Below are 21188 nucleotides of genomic sequence, written 5' to 3'. Positions count from 1 at the left end.
TCAATCTTTACCGTCTATCTTTCTTTGTGATTTAATTTATGCCCCCAGTCCTTCTCCCTCTCTCATTCTCACACTCAGCTTCATTCGGTGTTTTAACATAATTGTATTACAGTTAGGGAAGATTGTGCTGTCCATTTCTGAGTTTTTATATTCAGTCCTGTTGCACAATCTGTATCCCTTCAGCTCCAATTACCCAATATCTTACCCTATTTCTATCTCCTGATGGTCTCTGTTACCAACGAAATATTTGAAGTTTATTCACTAATGGCAGTTCATATCAGTGACACCATACAATATTTGTCCTTTCATTTTTGGCTAATCTCACTCAGCATAATGTCTTTAAGGTCCATTCATGTTGTTACATACTTCATAACTTTATTCTTACACCGGCATAATATTCCATTGTATATATATGCCACAGTTTGTTTAGCCACCCATCTGTTGATGGACATTTTGGCTGTTTCAATCTCTTGGTAACTGTAAATAATGCTGCAATAAACATTGGTGTGCAAATGTCCGTTTATGTCCTTGCCCTCATGTCCACTGAGTAGAGACAGCATATAGATGGGCCCTGTTCTTTAATCCATTTTGTTGTCTTTATCTTTTGATTGAGGAGTTTAATCCATTAACATTTAGTGTTATTACTGTACGGGTAGTACTTTCTTCTACCATTTTGTCTTTTGGATTTTATATGTCAGATCTAATTTTCCTTCTTTTTATGTTTACTCATAATCTTTGTTTCTACACTCTTCTCCACACCTCTCTCCTGTCTTTTTGTATCTGTCTCTAGTGCTCCCTTTAGTATTCATTGCAGAGCTGTCTCTTGGTCACAAATTCTCTCAGTGATTTTTTGTCTGAAAATGTTTTAATTTCTTCCTCATTTTTGAAGGACAATTTGGCTGGATATAGAATTCTTAGTGGGCAGTTTTTCTCTTTTAGTAATTTAATTATATCATCCCATTGTCTTCGCGCCTCCATGGTTTCTGCTGAGAAATCTCCACAGTCGTAATGGGTTTCCCTTGTATGTGGGAAATCCACATGTGGATTGCTTTTCTCTTGCTTCTTTCAAGATTCTCTCTTTATCTTTGACCTCAGACATTGTGATTAGTAAGTGTCTTGGAGTACATCTATTTGGATCTATTCTCTTTGGGGTATGCTGCACTTCTTGGATATATAATTTTAAGTCTTTCATAAGAGTTGGAAAATTTTCAGTGATAATTTCCTCCATGAGTTTTACTCCTCCTTTTCTCTTCTCTTCTCCTTCTGGGACACACACAACATGTATATTTGTGTGCTTCATACTGTCATTCAATTCCGAGTCCCTGCTCATATTTTTCCATTTTTTCCCTACATTTTCTTTTTCTTGTCAGATTTCAGGTGTTCTGTTCTCCAGTTCACTACTCCTATGGTCTGCCTCTCGAAATCTACCATTGTAGATTTCCATGGTTTTTTCATCTCTTCTCCTGTGCTGTTCATTCCCATAAGTTCTGTGATTTGTTTTTTTAGACTTTCGATGTCTTCTTTTTGTTCATTCCTTGCCTTCATTATATCCTCCCTCAATTCAATGATTTGGTTTTTTGATGAGGTTTTCCATGTCTGTTCGTATATTCTGAATTAATTGTTTCAGCTCCTGTATCTCATCTGAATTGTGGGTTTGTTCCTTTGATTGGGCCATATCTTCAATTTTTCTAGTGTGACTTATTTTTTGCTGACATCTAGGCATTTAATTACCTTAACTAGTTTATTCTGGAGATTGTTTTCACTTCTTTTACCTGGGGTTTTCTTGTTGGATGAATTTGTGGTCTGTCCATTCTTTGACATTCAGTTCAGCTTTTTCTGGATCTCTAGCTTAGGTTTTGTTTAACAGAGGAGAATTTTTTGGTTCTTGTTTTCTTGTTTCCTGACCTGCTTGTATGGTGTCGTTCCCCCCCACCACCACCTTTAGGAGGGTCTACTTAGGTATTATAGACCCCAGCCAGACTTTCCCAGACCAAACTGGCCTATCAGGAGGGAAGAGTAACCTGCACTGGTTTTCCCTGAGGGTGAGACCCAGCAGGTTGAAAGACTTTCCTGTGAAGTCTCTGGACTCTGTTTTTCTTATCCTACCTAGTATGTGATGCTTCTCTGCCTGCAAGTCCCACCAGCATAAGATGATGCAGTACCTTTAACTCTGGCAGGAAATACATAAAACGATTAACTCTCCCTGCTGGAGGCATGGTGGAGACAGAGCAGAGCTTGTCAGCTGGTTTTAATAGCTTCAAATTACCAAGCCCTGTGGTCTGAATTCCTTGAGGGAGGGATTCCACCTGAGGTGGGCCTCACCCCTCCCCTGGGGAAGGAACAAGCTCCAGACAAGGTCTCTAACAAGCTTGTTTCTACCTATGCCTGGGGCGGTTGCAGCCTGAGAAGTCCTGCCGCTATATCCAAAGGTAGTCAAGCCTTTGTAGAAACACAGCCACAAAAACCTCTGTTTCTTTTTTTTTCATTTTCTGTCAGCCCTGCCCCCTTGGCGCAGGGGCAAAAATAAGTGACCTCTGCTTTGACCAGGTTCACCTGAGCTGGGGGCCTATTTTTAGTAGTCAGAATTTGTTAGTTAATTCCAAGAATTAGCGTTTAGTTTGGCTCAGCCCCTGCTGCTGGTAAAGTCTCTTTTCCTTCCCCTCTGGGAAGCAGCGGGGAGGGATGCCGGCCACCACAGCTTGGAGAACTCTTGGTTCTGGGGGGGCTCGCAGCTGGTCCAGCTGGTCCAGACTGGAGTATGCTGTGTCCAGTCACTGACGTGGCCCCAGGAGCGGTTCTGTACTATTTCTGGTTATTTAGTAGTTGTTCTGGAGGATAAACTAAAATGTGCACATTGCTAAGCTGCCATCTTGGCCTGGAAGTCCTGGAAGCTATTCTTTGCAGTATAAATATGCCTGTTCAGGTTTTGGTATATTGGAGTAGCTAGAGGAAAATAGCTAAAACTATTAACTATAATCCAATAGCCTTATTCTTGAAGATGACTGGATAGAGCTTTTAACGTGGGACTATGTGACTGACTTTAAAAACCTTGTGACTGACAATCCCTTTATCCATTGTATGGACAAAAGAGTGGGAAAAAAAGGACAAAAATAAATAAATACTAGGGAGGGGATGGGATGTTTTAGGCTTTTCTACTTTAATTTTATTCTTATTTTTATTGTTTCTGGAGTAATGAAAATGTTCAAAAATCAATTGTGTTGTCAAATGCATAGCTATGTAATGCTACCATGAACCACTGACTGTACAATTTGGATGACTATATGGTATGTGAATATATAATACATCTCAACAAAACTATATTAAAAAACGAAAATATAAAAATACATAGCTAGTTCCAAGAAGATGGTGGAGTAGGATGTATTAAATTGAACCCTGCTCCAAGGAACAACTAGAGAAGGGATGGGAGGGCAACTGAGTTGGCAATTACAAAGTTTAAGTGATCTGGGAGAGTCTTCTGCACCACACAGACTCTGTGGCCCTGGTTGCAAAAGCTGAAGAACAGAGAAGGAGAGAATCAGAGACCACCTGGCTGGTGTAAATAGCCTAAGGCAGAAGCCTGGAGCCCTCACAAGCGCACAGTTGGGGAGACAGAGACTAGGAAGTAAGCCAAACTGTGTTCCTTGAACTCGCTACCCTCAAGAGTGCAGCCCCGTAAACCGCCACTCACCTGACACCCCACGCACCTGAACCCTTTCACCTGCCCCCATTCCCTGTGCTCCAAGCACCCCCACCAAGCCAACACTTCCTGTGCGTACCCGCCCTACACCCCCACCCCAAATGCAGCCCAAACTACCTCTCCTGAAACCCTCCCAAGCACTACTTCCCGCTCCATGCTCCCTTCAGACTGTCGCCTGTGCACAAAGGCTGCAGGTGCTTACTTCCATACCCAGGCTATACTTGCCCACAGCCCATACAGTCGTACAGCCCCACTCCACACCCCCAAGCTCTGCACATGGGTACATCAGTTCACCACATTCCTAGATGCGCACGTGCAGACGGTACTCAGCCACACCCCCCAACTCTGGGATAGTGCTGACCTGAGCAGGTGGGTTATATCCAAGCCCAGCCCATGCAGACGTAATGCCGACCCACTGCCATGTCTCTGCTATGCTCACAAAGGGACCTGTGCCTTAGACCAACACATACCAGGGTCATGCTCCCTAGACCATGAACCCACACAAGCCATATCCCTTGCCCGCCACTGGGCTCCCAATTTTACCAGTATGGCACATTCCCAACCTGTGCCTATATCTGCACTGCAATGCGTCACCACATAGTTGTGCCATGGCCTTTACCCTGCATTTTGTTATACAACCATCCCACAAACACAAGACTTTAGACTACTGAAGGAAATCAACTTCAAAATAAATCACTCCAGAAATTTACATGTGGCAAAAACAACAGAAGATCACTAAGCATATCACAATGCAGACATACATAGCCCAGCCTAAAAAACACCGGAGGAAACACAGACATTGGAACAACTAATCAAAGATGTTCATAAACCTCTACTAAATAAAATAAATGAACATAAAGAGGAATTTGAAAGAATGAAGAGAAAAATACAAGATATCAGAGATTAAAAATTCTGCAGACCAAATAAAAAAACATACTAGAGACACACAACAGCAGATTTAAAGAGGGAGAAGAAACAGTAAGCGAATTAGAGGACAGAACAACTGATTTAGAACACTCAAAATAGTAAACAGCAGAAAGATGGAAAATTTTGAATTGGATCTCAGGGAAATGATGGACAAAACAAAGCACACAAATGTAAGAATCATTGGTGTCCCACAAGGAGAAGAGGAGAACAAAGGGCTTGGGAGATTAATTGAGGATATAATGGGGGGAAATTTCCGAACACTCATAAAGGACATAAATATACAAGTCAAAGAAGCTCAATGAACTCCAAACAGAATAAATCCAAATAGGCTTTTCCCAAGACACACACTAATCAATCTGTCAAATGTTGGAAACAGATGATTCTGAAAGGGGCAAGAGAAAAACAATCTACTACATACAAGGGAAACCACATAAGAATGAGTTCAGACTACTTAACTGGCACCATGGAGGTGGGAAGGCAGTGGTATGATATATTTAAGATCCTAAAACAGAAAGACTTACATCCAAGAATTCTGAAGTCAGCCAAATTGTCCTTCAAAACTGAGGGAGAGTTTAAAATTTTCACAGACAAACAAATCCTGAAAGAATGTGTGAACAAGAGACCGGCCTAAAAAAAATACTAAAGGGGGTTCTGCCAGTTGAAAAAAAAAAAAGACAGGAGAAGGAGGTTTGAAGGATGGCACAGAATTGAAGAGTACCAGTAAGAGCAACTTGAAGGATAAAAACAGTAAGAGGGAAAGGAATATATAGATCTGACAAATAAAATCTAAAGGATATGATGGCAGATTCAAGAAACACCTCTTTAGTAACAACTTTGAATGTTAAGGACTAAACTTACCCATTAAAATATGTAGATTTGCAGGATGGATTAAGAAATATAATTCAGCTAGATGCAGCTTACAAGAGACTCATCTTTGACAAAAGGATGAAGACACACTGAAAGTGAAAGGATGGAAAAAGATTTTCCATGTAAGTTGTAACCAAAAGAAATTAGGAGTAGCTATACTAATATCAGACAAAACAGAATTCAAACATAAAGACATCAAAAGAAACAAAAAGGACACTGTATTAATTAACGGGACAATTCACCAAGGAGAAAAAACAATCATAAATGTTTATGCTCCCAATGAAGGAGCTCAAAAGTTCATAAGACAGACAATGGCAAAATTGAAGGGACTGATGGATGTTTCAACAATAATAGTACAAGACTTCCACTCTCCACTACAGATAGAACAACCAGAAAAAAGATCAACTAGGAAACAGAGAAGTTAAACAACTTGATAAATGAATTAGACCTAACAGATATATATAGGTCATTACACCCCAAAACACTAGTAAATACATTCTTCTCTAGGGCTCATGGAACATTCTCCACGAAAGCTCATACGCAGGGGCACAAAACAGGTATGCATAAATTTAAAAACACTGAAATTATTCAAAGACTTTTTTCTGATCAAAATGGAAGGAAGTTAGATCTCAATAATCATCAAAGAATGAGAACATTCACAAATATATGGAGATTAAATAACACACTCTTAAACAACCAGTGGGTCAAACAAGAAATTGCTAGAGAGCAGCTATCTGGAGATAAATGAAAATGAGAATACAACATATCAAAACATGGGATTTGGCAAAGGCTGTGCTGAGAGGGAAATTTATTTCCCTAAATGCCTATATCGAAAAAAAAAAGAATGAGCAAAAATCGAGGACTTAACTGCTCACCTGGAGGAACTTGAAAAATAACAGCAAACTAACCCCAAAGCAAACAGAAGAGAAATAACAAAGATTAAAGCAGAGTTCAATGAAGGCAGAACAAAAGAACAATAGAAAGAATCAATAAAAGTAAAAGTTGGTTCTTTGAGAAAATCAATAAAATGGATGGGCCACTAGCAAGACTGACAAAGATAAAAAGAGAGAGGATGCAAATAAACAAAATCAGAAATGAGAAGGGGTGCACTACCACAGATCCTGAAAAATTAAAGAAATCATAAGAGGATACTATGAACAACAATATGCCAACAAACTAGACAACTCAGATGACATGGACAAATTCCTGGAGACACACAAACAAGCTCCACTGACTCAGGAAGAAAAAGATCACAGCAAATCAACCATAAGTAAAGAGATTCAATTAGGCATCAAAATGTTCCTACAAAGAAAAGCCCAAGGCCAGGTGGCTTCACATGGGGAATTTTATCCAACATTCCAAAAAGAACTAACACCAAAACTGCTCATATTTTTTCAAAAAATTAAGGAAAAAGGAACTCTACCCAATTCATTTCATGAAGCGAATATTATTTTAATACCAAAACCAGGTAAAGATCTATAACAAAGGAAAACTACAGGCCAATCTCCCTACTGAACACAGATACAAAAATTCTTAACAAATTATTAGCAAATTAATCCAACAACACATTAAAAGACTTATACACCAGGACCAAGTGGGGTTTACCAGGAATGCAAGGATGGTTCAACACAAGAAAATCACTTAATGTAACACAGCACATTAACAAGTCAAAAGGGAAAAAGCACATGATCATCTTGATTGATGCTGAAAAAGCATTTGCTAAAATTCAATATCATTCTCTGATAAAAACACTTCAAAAAAAAAGGAATCAAAGGTAAGTTCCTCAGTATGATAAAGGGCATATTTGAAAAACCTAGAGCCAGCACAGTACTCACAGGAGAGAGACTGGAAACTTTCCCCCTAAGATCAGGTCCAAGACAAGGATGCCCTCTGTCAGTACTATTATTCAACACTATACTAGAATGTCTAACTAGAGCAATCAGGCAGAAAAGAGAAATAAAATTCATCCAAATTGGAAAGGAAGAAATAAAACTTTCATTATTTGCAGATGACTATATTTGGAAAATCCACAGAAATCTACAACAGAGTTACCTGAACTAATAAACAAATTCAGAAGGTGGCAGGATATGAAATTAATGTGCAAAAATCAGTAACATTTTTATACACATCAATGACCTCACTGAGGAGTGAATTAATGAAAAACTTCATTCAAAACAGCGAATAAAATAATCAAATATTTAGAAATGAACTTAACTAGGGACGTAAAGTCATTGTACACAGAAAACTACATACCATTGTTAAAAGAAATCAAAGAAGGCCTAAACAGATGGAAAGGCACTCCCTGCTCATGGATAGGAAGGTTAAATATAGTCAAGATGTCAATTCTCCCCAAATTGATTTCCAGATAATAAAGATCCTTTAATGAAGAAAAAAAAAAAAAGAAAACAAGAGCAAATAAAATTATAATTGTCACCAAGAATAAATAATAAGGGCATGGTAAGGTCACCTCAAAAGAATCTGATAAGTACTTTAAAATGCCATATTTATCTTTCAAATGACATTCATTTTGCCTCTATCTGGCCACTGAACAGAAACCTTAACACATCTGGAAATAAACTGAGCAGTGCTCAGGATTCAAGCAAATGCATCAAACAATTTTAAGCTTAAGTGGCTGATGATGAAAATGACATGCAAATCCAAGTGGAAAAAGCCACAACCGTAGCTAATTTCATTAATGTTTAATACTTCATGATCTGTCAGGACTGAGGCAGGGATGGCTGAATAAAATTCTCTTGAGCACTTCCAATATGAAACCAACCAGCTTTTTTAATGTTCAAAAACACATCACTTAGATGATACTGTGAGCCAGTGATTGCATACTTCAAATCATCTGTATGGCATGTGAAGGTACCTGAATAACACTACATTCTAAAAAAAACACTGCCTACGGTTCAAACACACACTTGAAAAAACAGACTAAAGTATTTGAACAGTGTATTCATCTGAAACTTAAAAGTGAGACAGTCAAGTATCAACATAATTACTTTCTGATATGTAAATAAATAAAAGAAACTGTGTTGTTTCACTTTTTTTTTGAGGGGGGGAGTACATGGTCCAGGAACCAAACCCAGGTCTCTGGCATGAAAGGGAAGCATTCTACCACTGAACCACACGTGCACCCTGTATTGTTTCAATTAAGCTTTTTTTTGTTTGCTTAAACACAATAAAAAGGTATAACTCACTCAGTAAGAAGACTTCCCAGAGTTATTACAGGCAGATAGATCTGTCTTTGCCAGCTGACCTCAGTCACTCTGAGAGGGGTCAAAAATAGGGACCTGCTTTAAGAGCATCCAAACTACAAAGGACAAGTGGGCCAGTTGCTGATAAGGTACATGCAGGTACCCTATTTCTGGGTGATGAACTGTGGTTGGGAAATTGGGAACCCACAGGTAAAGAAGCAAGAAGAATAGATCATGGTTTAAAAAAAACTGGATTGTGAAAGAATGATAAGCAAAACCCTGGCCTTGATACACATTATAAAATTATTCTTTTCTATTCCCTCCTCAAGAGTCCTGTTTGTAATTATATAATGTATTTCTTGCATACATATAGAGAAGAAAACCGGCATTTTCTTCATACAACAATCAATTCCCTCCCCAAATTCCTTCAACGACATGTTTCTGCTATGACTTAGCAGTATTTGTTGTTTTCTGGGGGAGGTATTTTCAAGTGGTTCTGGCCTGACCATGAAGGGGTGAAACGAGCAGCAAATATTTGCTGTAGGTTAAATGGAAGAAAATCACCTTGTACCCTTTCCTAAATGCCTCTGCCTGGCCCTCTCATTTTCCTTTTTCTGTCAAAAACACTCTCTTTCATTCCCGCCTCTCTTCTAGTATCGCTGAGCTCAAATCTTTGGGGAGCAACAAAGCATGGCAGGAATGAGAGGAGCAACTTGTTGCTACTTTCACTGCATCAAAGGCCCATAAGATCCCAAACGAAAACCTGAATAACTGGAAATGTGAAGTTCAAACATTAGCTGGCAAATATTTCTATTGTATTTGTCACATATAAGTGCACATTAAAGTTGTTTTCTTTAAGCAACTAAGGAATTAAGTGTGTGGAACGAGGGATGGGCAACAACGGCTAAATAAATCTTCCAGATCATCTAGTTTAAACCCCTTACAGTTTAAGACCCTGGACACTTCCAGAGACTTACTCAAGGACCCACCAGAAGTTAGCAGCAGAGTGAGAATAAAAAACTAGATCTACTGACATCAATCAACTTTTAACACAAGTAATCTAAGATAAACTGATTATATACTAGTAAACAAGGGTAAGTAACATTAACAAATCATCTTCTAAAGTGCTTCAAACGATAGAGCTGTAGACATGTTTCTTGAAGATGACTGTATAATGATATAGCTTTCACAATGTGACTGTACAATTGTGAAAACCTTGTGTCTGATGTTCCTTTTATCTACAGTATGGACAGATGAATAAAAAATATGGATTAAAAATAAATAAAAGGGGGAACAAATGTTAAAATAAATTGAGTGGATTGAAATACTAGTGATCAATGAAGGGCATACTAAGGGGTACAGAAAAAAATAGGGGGAACAAAGGTTAAAATATATTGGAGGGTGCACAGGTGGTTCAGTGGTGGAAGCTCGCTTTTCATGCAAGAGACCCAGGTTCAATTCCCGGAACATGCACCGCCCCACCCCCCTGGCAAATATATACATACATACACATATATATATAGTGAAAAGATATATATATATATATGGTAGATGGAAATACTAGTGGACAATGACAGCGAGAGATAAGTGGTATGGTATGCATGAGTGTGTTTTTTTTCCTTTTACGCTATTTTTCTGGAGTGATGCAAATGTTTTAAGAAATGATTATGGTGATGAATGATGAATAACCAACTATGGTGATGCTATTGTGAGCCACTGATTGCACAGCAAGTACAAATGTTCATGTCTATATGTTATTTCACCTTGTCAATAAAAATAAAAATAAATAGTAAAAATTTTTAAACAAGCCCTTCTTGTCAACAACCTTAGATTCAAACACTTCAAATCTCAACCCCTCTGCCCCCTGCCATACAGAGAACTATCAGGAAAAAAAGAAGAAAAAGTCAGCATGCATAGACCACATTTTTACTTCAGCACTTTCTTAGCATTCAGCTCCACCTTAATTGAACAAAACTGATACAAAGACAATTATAATATGGTTTTGAAATATCTGTTATTTGTTCAATAATAAGAAAAAGAGCAAAAACCATATCAATTAAAAGTGATGGAACAAAAACAGAAATAAGTATTAAAGAGGCAGTCCAGGCATTCTCTGAAGAGGCGGCTTAGCAAGGTGTGGGATTTACTTTCTCCTTCAGAACAGCTACTAAATACACAAAAACAGTAAAGAACAACTCCTGGGGACAAGTCAGTGACCGGACACACAGCATACCCCAGTCTGGAACAGCTGGAGCAGCTGCAAGACCCCCAGAACCATGAGTTCCCCAAGATGAGGCGGCCTGCGCCTTTCCCACACAGGCTGCTTCCCAGAGGGGAAAGGAAAGAGACTTTACCAGCAGCAGGGGCTGAGCCCAATCAAACGCCAACTGTGGCATTAAGTAACAAATTCTGACTACTAAAAATAGGCCCCCAGCTCAAGTGAACCTGGTCAAAGCAGAGGTCACTCATTTTTGTCCCATGCCAAGGGAGGAGGGCTGACAGAAAAGGAAAAAAAAAAAAGGAAACAGAGGTTTTCGTGGCTGTATTTCTACAAAGGCTTGACTGCCTTGGGGTACAGCAGCAGGACTTCTCAGGCTGCAACCGCCCCAGGCATAGGTAGAAACAAGCTTGTTTGAGACCTTGTCTGGAGCTTGTTCCTTCCCCAGGGGAGGGATGAGGCCCACCTCAGGTGGAATCCCTCCCTCAAGGAATTCAGACCACATGGTAATTTGAAGCTATTAAAACCAGCTGACAAGCTCTGCTCTGTCTCCACCATGCCTCCAGCAGGGAGAGTCTGCCAAAGTTAAAGGTACCACATTATCTTATGCTGGTGGGACCTGTAGGCAGAGAAGTATCACACACTAGGTAGGATAAGAAAACAGAGCCCAGAGAATTCACAGGAAAATCTTTCAACCTACTCAGGGAAAACCGACGCAGGTGACTCTTTTCTCCTGATAGGAGGCCAGTTTGACCTGGGAAAATCCAGCTGGGGTCTATGATACCCAAGTAGACCCTTCCAAGGGTGGAGGGAAAAAAGCACTACACAGGCAGGGCAAGAAACAAGAAAGCAAGAACTGAAAAATTCTCCTCTGTTATACAAAACCTAAGCTAGTGGTCCAGAAAAAGCTGAAACGAATGTCAAAGAACAGACAGACAACAAATTCATCCAGCAAGAAAATCCTAAAGGAAGCGAAAACAATCTCCAGAATAAATTAATTAGGGTAATTAAATGCCTAGATGACAGCAAAAAAACCAAATCACACTAGGAAAATTGAAAATATGACACAATCAAAGGAACAAACCAACAATTCAAATGAGATACAGGAGCTGAAACAATTACTTCAGAATTTACGAAAAGACGTGGAAAACCGCATCAAAAATCAAATCAATAAATTGCAGGAGGATATAAAGAAGGCAATAATTGAATAAAAAGAAGAAATGGAAAGTCTGAAAAACAAATCACAGAACTTATGGGAATGAAAGGCATAGCAGAAGAGATGAAAAAACAACGGAAACCTACAATGGTAGATTTCGAGAGGCAGAAGACGCAATTAGTGAACTGGAGGACAGAACATCAGAAATCTGACAAGAAAAAGAAAATATAGGAAAAAATATGGGCAGGGACTCAGGGAAGTGAGTGACAATATGAAGTACACAAATACACATGTTGTGGGTGTCCTAGGAGAAGAGAAGGGAAAAGGAGGAGAAAAATACATGGAGGAAATTATCAGTGAAAATTTCTGAACTCTTATGAAAGACTTAAAATTACAGATACAAGGACTGCAGTGTACCCCAAAGAGAACAGATCCAAATAGACATACTTCAAGACACATACTAATCAGAACGTCAGAGGTCAAAGACAAAGAGAGAATCTTGAAAGCAGCAAGACAAAAGCAATCCATCATGCACAAGGAAAGGCCAATAAGACTATGTGTTAGTTAGATTCAGTTGTCAACTTGGCCAGGTGAGCATACCTAATCTTGTTGCTGCGGACATAAGCCAACGGTACGTGAACCTCATCTGTTGCTAATTACATCTGCAGTTGGCTAGGAGGCGTGTCTGCTGCAATGAGTGACGTTTAACTTAATTGGCTTGTGCTTAAATGAGAGAACGCAATGTAGCACAGCCTAGCAGCTCAGCATTCCTCATCTCAGCACTTGCAGCTCAGCCCAGGCCTTTGGAGAAGTCACCCCGGGGAAAGTTGTTGGAATCCAGGGGCCTGGAGTGAAGACCAGCAGAGACCATCCTGTGCCTTCCACGTAAGAAAAGAGCCTCAGTGGAAAGTTAGCTGCCTTTCCTCTGAAGAACCAACAAAATAAATCCCCTTTTATTAAAAGCCAATCCGTCTCTGGTGTGTTGCATTCCGGCAGCTAGCAAACTAGAACAGACTATGTGTAGATTTCTCACCAGAAACCATGGAGGTGAGAAGACAGTGGGATGATAAATTTAAATTACTAAAAGAGAAAAACTGCCCACCAAGAATTCTATATCCAGCAAAATTGTCCTTCAAAAATGAGGGGGAAATTAAAACATTTTCAGACAAAAATCACTGAGAGAATTTGTGATCAAAAGACCGGCTCTGCAAGAAATATTACAAAGAGCACTAGAAGCAGATACAAAAAGACAGGAGAGAGAGGTGTGGAGAAGAGTGTAGAAATGAAGACTATCAGTAAAGGTAAAAAGAAGGAAAATTAGATCTGACATATAAAATCCAAAAGGCAAAATGTTAGAAGAAAGTACTACCTGTACAGTAATAACACTAAATGTTGATGGATTAAACTCCCCAATCAAAAGACATAGACTGACAGAATGGATTAAAAAACAGGACCCATCTATATGCTATCTACAGAAAACGCATCTTAAATCCAAGGATAAACACAGCTTGAAAGTGAAAGGTTGGGAAAAGATATTTCATGCAAATAACAATCAGAAAAGAGGAGTAGCTATACTAATATCAAACAAATTAGACTTCAAATGTAAAAGAGTTGAAAGAGACAAAGAAGGACAGTATGTATTAATAAAAGAAACGATTCAATAAGAAGACATAACAATCATAAATATTTATGCACCAAGCCAGAATGCTCCAAAATACATGAGGCAAACACTGAAAAGAGAAATAGATACTTCTACCATAACAGTTGGAGACTTCAATTCCACATACTTATCAATGGACACAAAATCTAGATAGAGGATCAATAAAGAAACAGAGTAATACAATAAATGAGCTAGACTCAACAGACATTTATAGAACATTATACCTCACAACTGCAGGATACACCTTTTACTCAAGTGCTCATGGATCATTCTCAAGGACAGATCATATGCTGGTTCACAAAGAAAGTCTCAATAAATTTAAAAAGATTGAAATCATACAAAACACTTTCTCAGATCAAAAAGGAATGAAGTTGGAAACCAATAATAGGCAGAGTGCTAGAAAATTCAAAAATATGTGGAGGCTCAACAACACACTCAAACAACCAAGCAAAAGAAATAATGATGATTACAGCAGAAATAAATGAAATTAAGAACATGAAAACAATTGAGAAAATCAACAAAACCAGAACTTGATTCAATGAGAAAATCAATAAGATTGATGGACCCTTGCAAGATTGCCAAAAAGAAGAAGAGAGAGGATGCAAATGAATAAGATCAGAAATGGAAGAGAAGACATAACCACTGATCCTGCAGAAATAAACGAAGTCATGACAGGATACTATGAACAACTTTATCCTAATAAATACGACAATGTAGATGAAATGGAAAACTTTCTACATAGGTACGAACAACCAACTTTGACGCAAGAAGTAATAGACAACTTCAACAAACCAATTACAGGTAAAGAAATTGAATCACTCATTAAGAAGCTCCTCAAAAAGAAAAGTCCAAGATCAGATGGCTTTACAGTGAATTCTACCAAACATTTCAGAAAGAATTAGTACAAATCCTGCTCAAACTCCTCAAAAAAATTGAAGAGGAGGGAAAGTTACCTAACTTTTGTAGCCAACATCACCCTCATACCAAAGCCAGACAAAGATATTACAAAAAAAGAAAACTACAGACCAATCTCTCTAATCAATATGGATGCAAAAATCCTCAACAAAATTCTAGCAAATCGAATCCAGCAACACATTAAAAGAACTATACATCATGACCAAGTAGGATTCATCCCAGGTATGCAAGGATAGTTCAACATAAGAAAACCAATTAATGTAATACACCATATCAACAATTCAAAGCAGAAAAATCACATGACCATCTCAATTGATGTAGAAAAGGCATTTGACAAAATTCAACATCCTTCCCTGTTGAAAACATTTCAAAGGATAGGAATAGAAGGGAACTTCATGAAAATGATAAAGGGAATACATGAAAAACCCACAGCTAAAATCATCCTCAAAGGGGAAAAACTGAAAACTTTCCCCCCTAAGATCAGGAACAAGACACAGATGTCCACAATCACCACTGTTAGTCAACATTGTGTTGGAAATTCTAGCCAGAGCAACTGGACAAGAAAAAGAAATACAAGGCATCAGAATTGGAAAGGAAGAAGTAAAACTCTCATGTTCACAGACGATATCATACTATATGTCGAAAACCCCAAAAAATCCACAGCAAAATTACTAGAGCCAGTGTGGCAGTTAGATTCAGTCATCAACTTGGCCAGGTGAAGGTACCTAGTTTTGTTGCTGCAGACATAAGCCAATGGTACTTGAACCTTATCTGTTGCTAAGTACATCTGCAGGCAGTTAGGGGCCTGCCTGCTCCAATGAATGAGGCTTGACTAAATTGGCTGGTGGTAAATGAAAGAGCGCAAGGTAGCACAGCCCAAGCAGCTCGGCATACCTCACATCACACACTCACAGCTCAGCCCAGGCCCTGGGAGATGCAGAAAGGAATCACCCTGGGGAAAGATGTTGGAACCCACAGGCCTGGCGAGAGGGCCAGCAGAGACCATCCTGTGCCTTCCCACATAAGAAAGAACCTCCGAGGAAAGTTAGCTGCCTTTCCTCTGAAGAACTAACAAAATAAATCCCCTTTTATTAAAAGCTAATCTGTCTCTGCTGTGTTGCATTCCAGCAGCTAGCAAATTAGAACAGCTAATAAATGAGTACAGCAAAGTGGCAGATTACAAGATCAACATTCAAAAATCTGTAGTGTTTGTATACACTAGTAATGAACAATCTGAGGGGGAAATCAAGAAAAGAATTCTATTTACAATTGCAACCAAAAGAATAAGATATTTAAGAATAAATTTAACTAAAGAGACAAAGACCTATACAAGGAAAACTATAAGAAATTGCTAAAAGAAATCAGAGGACCTAAATAGATGGAAGGGCATACTGTGTTCATGGACTGGAAGACTAAATATAGTTAAGGTATCAAGTCTACCTAAATTGATCTACAGATTCAATGCAACGCCAAGCAAAATCCCAAAAACTTACCTTTCAGAAATAGAAAAACCAATAACCAAATTTATCTGGAAGGGCAGGGTGCCCCGAATAGCTAAAAGCATCCTGAGAAAAAAAAGTGAAGTTGGAGGTCTCACGCTACCTGAGTTTAAGGTGTATTATGAAACTACAGTGGTCAAAACAGTATGGTACTGGCATAAAGATAGATATACTGACCAATGGAATTGAACAGAGTGTTCAGATATAGACCCTCTCATCTATGGACAATGGATTTTTGATAAGGCAGTCAAGCCAACTCACCTGGGACACAACAGTCTCTTCAATAAATGGTGCGAGAGAACTGGATATCCATATGCAAAAGAATGAAAGAAGACCCATATCTCACACACTATACAAAAATTAATGCAAAATATATCAAAGACCTCAACAGTAGATCTAAAACCATAAAACTGTTAGAAGAAAATGTAGGGAAATATCTTATAAATCTTATATTAGGAGGCAGTTTCCTAGACCTTACACGCAAAGCATGAGCATTGAATAAAGAAAGAAATAAATGGGAACTTCTCAAAATTAAACACTTCTGTGCATCAAAGAACTTTATCAAGAAAGTAAAAAGACAGCCTACACAATGGGAAACAACATATCTGATAAAGGTCTAGTATACAGAATATATACAGAGACTGTTCAACTCAACAACAAAAAGACAGCCAACCCAATTACAAAACAGGCAAAAGAACTGAACAGACACTTCTCAGAAGAGGAAATAAAAATGGCCAAAAGGGACATAAAAAGATGCTCAACTTCCCTGGCTATTAGAGAAATGCAAATCAAAACCACAATGAGATATCATCTTATATCCACCAGAATGGCCATTATCAATAAAACAGAAAATGACAAGTGCTGGAGAGGATGTGGAGAAAGAGGCAAACTTATCCACTGTTGGTGGGAATGTCAAATGGTACAACCGCTATGGAAGGCAGTTTGGTGGTTCCTCAAAAAGCTAAACATAGAATTGCCATACGACCCAGCAATACCATTCCTAGGTATCTACTCAGAGGACATAAGGGCAAGGACACAAGCGGACATTAACACACCAATGTTTATAGCAGCATTATTTACAATTGCGAAGAGATGGAAACAGCCAAAATGTCCATCAACAGATGAGTGGCTAAAGAAACTGTGGTATATACATACGATGGAATACTATGCAGCTGTAAGACAGAATAAAGTTATGAAGTACGTAACAACATGGATGGACCTTAAGGACATTATGCTGAGTGAGATTAGCCAGAAACAAAAGGACAAATACTGTATGGTCTCACTGATATGAACTGACATTACTGAATAAACTTGGAAAATTTCATTGATAACAGAGACCATTACGAGATAGAAATAGGCTAAAATAATGGGTAACTGGAGCTGAAGGGATACAGATTGTGCAACAGGACTGAATATAAAAACTCAGAAATGGACAGCACAATACTACTTAACTGTAATACAATTATGTTAAAACACTGAATGAAGCTGAATGTGAGAATGATAGAGGGAGGAGGGCTGGGGGCACAGATGAAATCAGAAAGAAAGACGATAAAGACTGAGATGGTATAATCTAGGAATGCCTAGAGTGTATAATGATAGTGACTAAATGTACAAATTTTAAAAATGTTTTTGCATGAGGAAGAACATAGGAATGTCATTACTGCAGGGTGCTGAAAACAGATGGTAATTAATATTTTAAAATTTTAACTTATGCGTGAGACTAAAGCAAAAAATGTTTATTTGGTACAAAATTTATATTTTGACTAGTGCATTTCCTAATATAACTTATGTGGACAGCTTAACTGAACACTATTAAGTACATGGAACCTTGAGTAGGTCATGAGATTTTGTTGGTTTGTCCAGAATGATGCCCCGATAAATCTCAGAGTGATTTTGAACAGTGAATAAAAAAGTATTTGCAAAGTCCCCTTCAGGGAATGGTGAGAAAGGGGGAAAATTCAACTTCCCCAAGTTGAATTCTTGATATTCTCACAAGCACTGGAGACAACCAAAGCTATAGGCTGAGCCCCCAATCTTGGGGGTTGTTCATATGAAACTTAACTGCACAAAGGTCAAGTCTACTTAAAATTAGGCCTAAGAGTCACCCCCAAGAGAACCTCTTCTGTTGCTCAGTTATGGCCTCTCTCTCCAGTCAATACAACAAGTAAACTTACAACCCTACCCCTGGCTACATGGGACATGACTTCCAGGGGTGTGGACGTTCATGGCAACGTGGAACAGAAATCCTAGAATGAGCTGAGACTCAGCATCAGGGGATTGAGAAAACCCCTAGAATGAGCTGAGACTCAGCATCAAGGGATTGAGAAAACCTTCTCCACCAAAAGGGAGAAGAGTGAAATGAGACAAAATAAAGTGTCATTGGCTGAGAGGTTCCAGAGTTGAGAGGTTATCCTGGAGGTTATTCTTACACATTAAATAGATATCATCTTGTTAATCAAGATGTAATGGAGAAGCTGGAGGGACCTGCCTGAAAATGTAGAGCTGTGTTCCAGTAGCCATGTTTCTTGAATATGATTGTATAATGATATAGCTTTCACTATGTGACTATGTGATTGTGAAAACCTTGTGTCTGATGCTCCTTCTATCTACCTGATCAACAGTCGAGTAGAATTTATGGAATAAAAATAAATAATGGGGGAACGAATGTTAAAATAAATTTAGATTGAATTGCTAGTGATCAATGAAGGGGAGGGGTAAGGGGTGTGGTATGTATGAATTTTTTTCTGTTTTCTTTTTATTTCTTTTTCTGAATAGATGCAAATGTTCCAAGAAATGATCATGATGATGAATATGCAACTATGTGATGATATCATGAATTACTGATTATATATGTAGAACAGAACAATCAAAAGTTAAGAATGTTTGTGTTTGTTTGGTGTTTATCTGTATTTTTAAAAAAATTCAAAAATTAATGAAAAAGAAGAGGTAGTCCAATCCCACTGATATTAAAGGTTAGCAATCCGCAGCTCAGAATGTTCACATAATTTCTCCAGGTCCTTAAAAAAGCAATACTACTTTTATTTTTTAGAAATGAAAAACAGATTGAAAGAAGTGATTATAGGCTTAAGGGAAACAAATAAAGAACTCTTTATTAAAATCAGTTAAGATGCTGAATTTTCTATATTTATACCTGGAAATCATCAATAAGCTCAGGGAAAAGGTGTTCATACATTTTTAGTTCTTCTATTGTTCGTCCTGGTTCTTGTTGGGGTTTTAGCTTGTTAATATCCGTTTCAATATCATCATTCTGAAATAATAAAAATAGAATGTCACCAGTTAAAAAAAATCATTAAAAATTACAGAGATACATTTTAGATTTAAATTTTCCAAACGATTAATTACAGACCTTTAGAGTTATAGAATAATTACAGTGAATAAAAGATTGTATTAATTTTATCTTAAATTCAAATTTCCTTATTATTTTGGGGTTGTTATTGTTTGGTTTTGCCAATAGTTATTCTAATATAACATAGTATTTGGTATCTTCAAGACAGAAGAAGCACATTATGAAGACCCAGACTAAAGCAAGGTCTGCCCAATCTCCCTACTCACTACGTTAATTAATGTATTACTGTGTAATTATTACACGAATATATAACTTTATATATCCTTTATTTATGCATTGATGAGCAATAATATATATTTTTCTTGATTTCCAATAAACAGACAATCGCTTCTAAAATAATATACAAAGGTATTTTTTTCTAAACATACTAGTTCAATATTTTTTGGTGAAAATATTAGTCTTACAGGGTGGCTCTCAACTTTTTTTTTTTTTTTTTTTAAGGATTTTACTTGTAAAACAGGCATCCTGAGAAAGAAAACTACAGTACTTCGAAACTCAACAAGAGGAAATTCTGTGGTATGTCTGGTTTTGGGAAAAACAAAGCTGGAGAACTACTACACAAACTCAAGAGAAAGAAACAAAACAACCAGCTACCACTCCTTAGGGTTATTCTCAAGTTAAGGAGGGAAAAAAGAATGCATTGAAGCTTATATACAGATAAGTCTTGGATCCCTAGAGATGAGTGTTCTAGAACCTCCAAGTTTCTATAAACACTCCAGAGTCTGGGAAATCTGGGGCAAAGGGAATGGTATCACCATGGTGAGGAAAAAATATTCTTGAAGTCAATACCATAATAAAATGCAAAGATTATACCCATAACAACAAAGCACTTCATCTTAAACAACAAAGTGATGGGATTCAGATAAAAAGAATAAGTAAGGAAATATCCAAATGTAAGAAGCATTAGGAATAAGAGGCACACAACTATAAAGAAGAAAAAGATAATACAGCTCAGCAGTCTCAAAGAACCAGCAATTCTAAAGCCCTTGAAGGAAAATAATATTTTAGGATAGTAAAGCGGTAAAGAGACTAGATATTTAAATCAGACTATTTTGTTTTGATTCCTAGCTTTACACACTTAATAGCTGAACTGATAACCTCTCTGTGCCTCAGTTTTCTCTTCTGTAAAGCAGGCATATTAATACTATGTACCCCATAGGACTGCTCTGAGGATTAAATGATTACTGTAAGTAAGAAGCATGGCCTAATTTAAGGTAAGTGCTCAATAAATACAAACTATTGTTTTTTCTTATTATAATTATAACTGCTGTGCTGAGGGCAAGTGGGGGAAATGTGAATAATCACTGATACTCCAATGAACAACGCAAGCCAAAAACTCTATTTTTCAAAGATGTCAATGTCACAAAAGACAAAGAAAGCTATGGAAATGTTGCTGATTAAAGGAGATTAAAAAGACAAGATAATGAAATGCCTGATGCTAGATTCTATATGAGCAAGAGAAAAAAAAACTCATAAAAAGCATGGTTGGGGGGGCCACGGTGGCTCAGCAGGCAGAGTTGTCGCCTGCCATGCTGGAGACCCAGGTTCGATTCCCAGTGCCTGGCCATGCAAAAAAAAAACCAAACCAAAACAAAAACACTGTTAGATCAACTGGCAAAACTGAAAAAGGAATAACAGATTAGAGAAAACTATTACATTACTGTAAAACTGATAACTTCAAA

General features: G+C 37.9%; 1 protein-coding gene across 5 annotated transcripts in view; it reads right to left on the bottom strand.

Annotated features, from left to right (window-relative positions):
- LOC143673742 (cytosolic carboxypeptidase 1) overlaps positions 1–21188 on the bottom strand; it is a 262732-nt gene that overhangs the window by 116059 nt on the left and 125485 nt on the right. For all 5 annotated transcript variants that reach the window (XR_013170577.1, XM_077148653.1, XM_077148656.1 and 2 more), the window contains exon 13: positions 19291–19407. Coding sequence is in view for 4 of the 5 variants with exons in the window: in XM_077148653.1 (XP_077004768.1) it covers positions 19291–19407 (117 nt within the window). In the remaining variant the exon portion in view is untranslated. The remainder of the gene's footprint in view (positions 1–19290; positions 19408–21188) is intronic.

The sequence above is a fragment of the Tamandua tetradactyla genome, chromosome 2 (genome assembly GCF_023851605.1).
Source record: "Tamandua tetradactyla isolate mTamTet1 chromosome 2, mTamTet1.pri, whole genome shotgun sequence".
Taxonomy (NCBI): domain Eukaryota; kingdom Metazoa; phylum Chordata; class Mammalia; order Pilosa; family Myrmecophagidae; genus Tamandua; species Tamandua tetradactyla.
The sequence above is the reverse complement of the archived record's forward strand: the minus strand, read 5'-3'. Positions and strand labels throughout refer to the sequence as shown.